We start from the raw sequence: 8,627 nt of genomic DNA on the forward strand, positions 1-8,627 counted from the left end.
GACCCTTTATGGGGCCCAACTGATATATTTATATCTTTATTGTATTGAGTCAGGCATTCAGCCGGTCTTTTATTTTAAGATGATAGAACTACAACATATGATGAAAGTAGGCCAGACCCCCTGACTATCAGGAAGAATGTGAAACGGTGAGTGTTGGAGCTGAAAGGCTGGTAAACAAAGATTCTGTCTTCGATTTGAAGTTGTTTCTATCAAGTTTGGGGTTAAGTGAGTTAGAATCTAAACACCCATGATCTTGGTAGGTCTTCACTGTGTGCATGTACAGCGACGTGTCAGAAGCTCAGGACCACAGTCTCCAGGTGGATGATAGATACAGTTCAAGTGTCTTCTCTCTAGATCCTACCTAGAGGGCCATAACACTGTCTATTGCTCCGTCCGTTAGAGGACCGTTTGTGTACATTACAAGGCATTACCAGTCTGTACTCTGCCTGCTCTTACCACACATTTCCAAGCCAGGTCAATCAGTTTCTTTGAGTTTGCTTTTATTTGATAGCATTATTATAGACAATTAGGTAAACCCAACTGGCAACTTAAATGCATATACAGTTTGTTTCTTAATTTAAATCAACAAAAACATAAAAATACCTTAGTGTGCTGTAGTTGTTCTGCACATGCACACTGACTATGGAGGGAATCATACAGTGCTTCATGAAAACACTTCACAGTGTAAAACTTTAGATCTTCAAAATCTTAGCCATATTAATAGTACATCCCATTTTTAACATATTTTATACAGTTTGTTGGCATGTTGCAAATATGCTAACAATGGGCTAATACAACAGACATTTTAGCCACCTTAGAATAAACAGCCTGGTCAAATCTGTCTTTCTCTTGGTACACAAACCTCTGTTATATCACAGTATATCATCATATCATGTGGATGCAACATTGTCTCTGCCATAGAAAGGACAAAGCAAGGATACATGGAGTTGAGTGCTGTGGCCTTAACCTTTTCCTCTCCACTGTCTTCTCTGTCAAGCATGATTAGAGTGAAATACTGACAAGACTAGATTCAAACATGATTGATCCGTTTACATCTGCTGCTTCCAATGAGTGCACTGTACACAAATGGGAATTCAACAGCAACATTAATGCTCAGTTCAAAGTGTGTCAGTCAGTGTGTTCATGTAGCAGGGCAGAAATGATGAAGTCCTGCTTGTGCGTCCCGTCGCAGTAAGGCTGGTTGTTTGTGTACTTGCAACCACACAACCAAACTGTAGCATCTTTCTCAGGGACAAAGCGTAGTGGGGACAGGCCTTGGGCTCTGGTTTTGTGGGCTCCGTCGCAGAAAGGCTGAAAGAAAAAGATGTGATGAGGGAATATACAGGACATGTACCTCAGACAGGAATGACACAAGCTCAAGTCAAATGTGATTGTACCTGTTTCTTGCTCTGTCCACAGGTGCACCATGAGTAACGCTTTCCACCAATAAGCTCCACTTTGAAAGGCTTCTTAGAGGGGATGACTGGTTCTGAAGGAAGTGTGGAGAGCTGTGAACAGAGGCACAGAAGAGTACTCATATAAAACGTAGGTTGTAATACTGTAAGGGACAAATTCTCCAATGAAGCTGAACATTACAGTATAACTCCATGTAAAGACAGACATGTTTTTCAACCAATGGGCTCCTGTGATTACATATTTTAGATTACCAATGTGATAAAGGTGCTGCACCGATTTAATTGTGAATTCGGCCATTTATTTATTTAATATATTGGAGACTCCTCTGTGGATGCACACGATGCCAGGATTTATAATGTTTTGTTTGTTATGAATAGTTTTGTCTCTCCAAAAAAGCTGCAGTGCTAAAGAGATGTCTAATCAGGCTGTGATTACAAACAGCTGTGCAGGGGCTTCGCGCTAATACAGTGGTAGCACTACAGGCTTGTCAGGTGACTGAGTGTCGTGTTTTATGTGCAAAGAAACTACCAGTCAGTGTTTCTATCTGAAATGTGTAGTGTGAGATATGAAGTCTAAAGTAGGCCTACCAGTTAACTATCTAAATGTTGTATCCTCAGGTTTACGAACAGTAATTCGTCAGTCGACAAATCGAGATAAAAAACAATACAAGATAGTAATTAACAAGCCAGCTTCATACATGTTGGTAATAAAGAGTCAGTACAACAACATCTTATTTACAAAAGACAGGTTCTAAAATTGGGACTTAATTTACCTTGGAAGCTGCCGTAGCTATTAACCAATGTTGCCTCAAGGTTAAACTAATCCATTTGTGGTCTAATTTGGTCACCAACGTGTTCATGTTTCCAATGGCAGCTGCTAAACTTCAAAGCAACCTCTGCTCGGAGCTGCTCAAGCTGCGCGCGGTTATACTAACGTCGCAAATTCGTCACAGCTGAAGAAAATAGAAAAGGACAGAGAAATTAAAATAAAACAAACAGTCAACTATATGAGATATGATAGCCTAACAGACGACCCATGGATGTATAAACAGAAATCACTTCCTATAGAGTCACGTGTTGGAAGCTGAACCAATCAGGAGGTGGATATCGGTCTGCCGCAGATTGAGTTGAATTGATTTAGAAGTCAAAACAACACGTTACACTGTATTAATAAAACACAAACAAACAACACTATATTGATCAGGGTTCTTCAAGAGAACAAATAGAGAATATATATATATATATATATATATATATATATATATATATATATATATATATATATACATACATATACATACATACATACATACATACATACATACATACATACATACATACATACACAGTATATCTCAAAAGTGAGTACACCCTTTAGATTTTTGCAAATATTCTGTTATATCCTTTCAGGGGATAACATTATCCTACTGAAACTTTGATATAACTTAAAGTAGTCAGTGTGCTGCTTGAATAACAGTATAGATTTATTGTCCTTTGAAAATTACTCAGTACACAGCTGTTAATGTCTAAACAGCTGGCAACAAAAGTGAGTACACCCCATAGTGAACATGTCCTAATTGTGCCCAATTGTTTTCCCGCCCTGGTGTCATGTGACTCGTTAGTGTTACAAGGATTCAGGTGTAAATGATAAGCAGGGCTGTTAAATTTGGTGTTTTGGGCACAATTCTCTCTGAATGCTGGACAACATGGCACCTCATGGCAAGGAACTCTCTGAGCGGCTGAAAAAAAGGATTATTGCACTTCACAAAGATGGCCTTGGCTATAAGAAGATTGCCAACACCATGAAAATGAGTTGCAGCACAGTGGCTAAGATCATACAGCGGTTTTCCAGGACAGGTTCCACTCGGAACAGGCCTCGCCAGGGTCGACCAAAGAAGTTGAGTCCACGTGCTCAGCGTCATATCCAGAGGTTGGTTTCCAAAAATAGACGTGCGAGTGCTTCCAGCATTGCTGCAGAGGTTGCAGAAGTGGGATGTCAGCCTGTCAGTGCCCAGACCATACGCCGCACACTGCATCAAATCGGTTTGTATGGCCGTCGCCCCAGACAGAAGCCCCTTCTGAAACCGATGCATAAGAAAGCCCGCAAACAGTTTGCTGAAGACAATGAATCCAAGAACATGAGTTACTGGAACCATGTCCTGTGGTCTGATGAGACCAAAATAAACCTGTTTGGGTCAGATGGTGTCCGGCGTGTGTGGCGGCACCCTGGTGAGGAGTACCGAGACAAATGTGTTTTGCCTACAGTCAAGCATGGTGGTGGCAGCATCATGGTCTGGGGCTGCATGAGTGCTGCCGGCACTGGGGAGCTGCATTTCATTGAGGGACACATGAATTCCAATATATACTGTGACATCCTGCAGCAGAGCATGATCCCCTCTCTTCGGAAACTGGGCCGTAGGGCATCAGTGAACGCAGCATGGCGAGTGTAAAACAGAAAGTTGGATGCGGAATGTCGCACTTTGCAGGAGAAATGGACGAACGATTATTTCTTTGTGGAAGTAAAAGGCCAGTGTGTCTAGTTTGTGCGGACGCGTTTATGGTGATGAAAAATAATCTCAAGCATCATTACAGCACGAAACATGCCAAACTGCACGAGCTGAAAGGACGAGTGCGTTTGGATAAAGTTAACGCTCTTCGGCGGAGTTTGGCCCAACAAGCAGCTCTCTGCAGAGAGTAACATACAAACATGGAGATAGAGAGGTAGACCACCACACCAAGAACAGACTATTCCACCACTGCTGTGCAATTATCACTGCCATGTGCAATACTCACTTTATCTTCTATCAACCACTTGGTACTTATATTATTTTTTATTCTATTTATTTATTGTGTACTGCCTTTTTACTTCATATGTTCTTTTGCTGTGACAAGATACATGTCCCCGTTGTGGGACTAATAAAGGATTTCTGATAAAACAGAAAGATACATGGATAAAAAAGTTGCTTTTTTGCACAGCATATATAAGAAAAGTGAAATGAATGCGTTTTTTTTTTTTTGCAGAGGTTATGAGTTCAATAATTATTATGGCCCTCGAAGGATGTTTTAAAAAATGAAATGGCCCTCGATAGGAAAAAGGTTCCCCACCCCTTTTTTAGACCATCTCCTAATGCATGAATACCCTTTTCACCCATTCTTTCCAAATAAATAATTGTTTGTCAATATTGAAGTTTGGATATATCCAAATACTTGATTCTATTTAAGTAATAATAATAATAATAATAATAATAATAATAATAATATAATAAGCTTCATTTGTATAGCACCTTTCATACAAGAATTGCAGCCCAAAGTGCTTCACAGCAAAAAGCATTTACAGTACAATAATCACAGTGTAGATGTAAATGAGTCTGAAGTACCATTATAAAAATAGCAGAATTAAAATAACATTGGAGTAAGGGTCAAAATCGGTCAGTCCTGCAATATTCCCCCGTGTGCTCTAAAGATGAAATATAATTGGATAAGCCTTCATATGTTTAGATGATTTAGTGGGAAAGCAGTGTAACAGAGGACAGGAGCTGATGCAGACTGCTATATATCTCGGGGGCAATGCCGAGTGCTAAATATGACTTTCTAAAATCAATTAATAAAAATCCCCAAAGATATCGTACTCAGCTGTCACTGCTCTGCTTTGGCACAAGCCACTACTTTCACTTACTATACTTACTACTGTACGCATGTCATTGACACAACAGAAATGGTTTTTTCGAGCATATTTAATTAGTTTTGCATTTGTATAGAACATTAGGCAATGTATATTTATACAGACAAAATATCAGTCTAACATTATGAAGAGGACAAAATGATGCAGGACATCACACCTCCACAGAGACTGTATTTTTGTTGAGATCATTTCTATTACACCAACTGCTCCTTGGCCTCCCAGGGCAGACATCTTGAGTGCTGTTCATTTAAAGAAGCCTTTCACCGACTTCACTAAATCCCGGAAAATGACCTTAAAGTGTGAGCCGTCACAGTACGGTGCGTTTTTGGTTTGCTTACAGGCACACAGCATGACCGTCCTGTCTTTGTCAGGGGTGAAGCGTAGAGGAAGGATCTCCAGAGCTTTTGATTTGTGAGCTCCGTCGCAATAAGGCTGGCAGAGAGAGAAATAAGTGAGAGGACACAGACTGTAAAATCATCTTCACTTCACATAAACAATTAGACTTGTTATACCTAATGCCAGATTGGTGTTCAGTATTTTAAATTCAGTTTAGCAGATTTCTTTTAAATACATTTTTGGATGATTCTAATGTGATGTTACTGTATATCCCCAAGCAGATAACCGCAACTGTACTTGAAGTGGGTTTTAGACAGACTGTATAAAACAGATATTTGAACACTTTTTGATTTAAGTTTTATCTTACTTATGCTTCAGGAATAAAAGCAAATTAACAACTCTGTTGTCTGTATTCAATTCATATTTTAGTGTATGGTCCTATTATTTATTTGTTACTTTCTATACCGGATCAATAAAAGGTGTATGTTAATCTTCTTCCCTCTTCTTTACATTATTGGGGATCTCTGCACACATCAGCTTAGTTTGAGGACATTAAGTATGAAATCCTAAAAAGATGACCTCAGCACCTTTGTGCATGTTCTTTACAGTCAGTCACAAGAGGCACGGCAAGTCTCCACCAGCCTGGTGCCTCTCAGAAGGCATCTTTCAAAACGGGTGGGAATGTAAACGGGACATTGACGACAGTAAATGAGACAGGACTCTAAATGACTGGCACCCTGCTTTTAGCCCAAGTGCATCGAAAGTTGATGACAGCGTACATACATGCTCACCTGCTTCTTACTGTGTCCACAAGCACACCAGGCGTAGCGTTTCCCAGCAGACACCTTGACTCTGCAGGGCAGCCGGGCTGCAGAGATAGGCTGCTGTGTGGACTGCAGGCAGCACTGAACCTACAGACACAATAAACCATCACATTGGACACAGAGCACTGGCTGATTGACCTCCAAAATCTACTCGGTCCATCTTTAACTCCATGTGGATGTTTGTGCCAAATTTGAAGAAATTCCCTAAAGGCGTTCCTGAGAAATCATCTTCACGAATATGGGACAAATTTGAAGTTACAGGGATCTTGACCTTGCCAAACTGAAGGACGGACAACCCTAAAGCATAAGAAAAGTCAACTGGAAGTTTAACCAGAGGGCTACTGATTCACTGACAGAAAATATTGACAATTGATACAAGAATGCATTTTGTAACACCAGCAAACCATAAACAAGTACAAATAATATCAAAACAATATGTTGAAATCCTATAATTCATTATTATGTATTGAAACTTTCTCAATAATAATGACTTGACTCAAAACAATCACTTAATGTCTCAAAAATAATGACTTATTTTTGAGACACTAAGTGATTATTTCTCATTAAGTTTCTCATTTTAAAGACGTTTTCACATTGGCATAAATGGGCTTCCATACCTATCTTATGAATTCGCACTGATAACCTTTCACATGGAGAGCAAGCCTTGCCGTTGTCCCGGCAGGCTTCTCGTAATACAGGTGAATGCATGAGGGTGTGTCAGCCCTTTTGTTAGTATAGAACATTAAAAAAAAGAAAATACCGGTACAATGTAGGTTTCTTGTCACTGACTCAGCACTGTGAAACACTCCTCTAAATATGCGTTGTAGCAGCAAAGATAATTGGAAAATGAACTAAAGACATGAACAGTAAAAATACAGACTTTTAATGTGTATACAATGATGAAGGCTCACCAAAGAAGTGGGAACAGGTTGTCTGAAGGTCCGCGTGCATCCTCTGCGCATTGCCGCGACTATAAAGCTGCTCGTGCTCATTTCAAGTTCAATTGCTACTTCACTAAAGAGGAAATCCCAAGATTTCACAAACAGCTGCCTCACTAAAACCTGGACGGACTTCAGTAAAAGTTACAACATGGCTGCTCGGTAGGTTCAGGTGATTGGCTGATGAGTGTAAACAGCTCGCGTGCTCAAACCACTCCTTCAGACTGTGATTCTACTACACCGCTCCTCCTCCTCCTCCTCCTCCTCCTCCTCCGGGATGCATTCTTTACTATTAAAAGTATAACCCGTTGTGCAGAATGGTAGGAAAGACATGAATAACATCCCAATAAAGCATAGTTTATACATTGAGACTAATAGTGTTATTCATGGTTAATAAATAATTTATTTAGAAGCCATTAATGAGAACAAATGTTAGGTTGCCAGGTTATTTTAGTTTCTGTTTGGTAGTTAAAAAAGCTGGTAATACATTCATTGTGAACATAGTCGCGCGGGTTTCCTACTTTCTAATGAGTCACACATCATTAGTGAATGCTCCATTAACTATTAATATAGCAAATAGTCACAAATTACGAAACATTTATAGAGTTGTAGGCTACTAAAAGGGTAAACACCAGCTAAAACGATTCTCATAACCTGGCAACCCCAGTGTTGTCCTTAGTAATGGCCCTAACTGATATACTGTAAATGGCATCAGTAAGTGATGTTAACCATCAATAAAGCGATTAGTTAAAAGCTCTTTGTAAGACGATGTTACCAAACAAATAGTTTATACTTTTTGATCTGTTTTCAAACCTGTTTACACCACAGAGAATGATCCAACAATGTGTTAAATGTGAGGTTAATCAGATTTAAGAAACCACGGGCCTTTCTTTAGAGTAGTTGATAAATTAGTTCCCTAATATCCCAGAATACTGACTTCTCAGACGCATCTTCAACCAAGGTGCTCTGAAAAGCGTTGGGCCTGTTTGATGCGTTTATTTTTTACCTGTTCTCTCTTGTATGAGTGGGGCATGTACACAAATATGTACTCATACATTAGAAAAAGTAGGGTATTGTTAATATTCTTTTATTCTGTTTTTTTGCTTACTGTAATTTTATTTTATCCATTTAATTCTTACTGATTTTTTAAATTCATTATTGTTATCAATTTCCTTTTTTATTGAATTTCTATTTCTCTATCTCTTTTATCATCTCTTTATGTTTATTGCATTTCTATATATTTTATCATCATTGTGTTTTTTTAAATATATTTATCACTATTACTATCTCTCTATACATAGAGGTATTAACCTTTGTACATTTATCTGTCCGGAAATGGGCATTGAAACTTAAAAACTGAAATGCTGATCTTGCGTATACCCTGAAAATCAATAAACAAAACTGTGGGGAAATAAAAGAAAGAAAAAACAAG

General features: G+C 39.0%; 1 protein-coding gene across 2 annotated transcripts; it reads right to left on the reverse strand.

Annotated features, from left to right (window-relative positions):
• Window positions 1–483: 483 nt before the first annotated feature.
• On the reverse strand, window positions 484–7,418 carry LOC115008243 (CDGSH iron-sulfur domain-containing protein 3, mitochondrial-like). 2 transcript variants are annotated; one of them, XM_029432111.1, is made up of 5 exons: window positions 7,169–7,418; window positions 6,217–6,344; window positions 5,436–5,529; window positions 1,398–1,508; window positions 484–1,311 (listed from the first exon to the last, which is right to left on the reverse strand). In XM_029432111.1, exons 1-5 carry the CDS (start codon window positions 7,247–7,249, stop codon window positions 1,129–1,131), a joined length of 597 nt encoding a protein of 198 aa, XP_029287971.1. In that variant the 5' UTR covers window positions 7,250–7,418; the 3' UTR covers window positions 484–1,128. The 2 variants fall into 2 exon arrangements, with proteins under 2 accessions (XP_029287971.1, XP_029288726.1); XM_029432866.1 differs by lacking the exon at window positions 5,436–5,529 and having other exon boundaries at window positions 6,225–6,344; window positions 7,169–7,409.
• Window positions 7,419–8,627: the final 1,209 nt, after the last annotated feature.

Source organism: Cottoperca gobio, chromosome 1 (assembly GCF_900634415.1).
Source record: "Cottoperca gobio chromosome 1, fCotGob3.1, whole genome shotgun sequence".
Classification (NCBI taxonomy): Eukaryota; Metazoa; Chordata; class Actinopteri; order Perciformes; family Bovichtidae; genus Cottoperca; species Cottoperca gobio.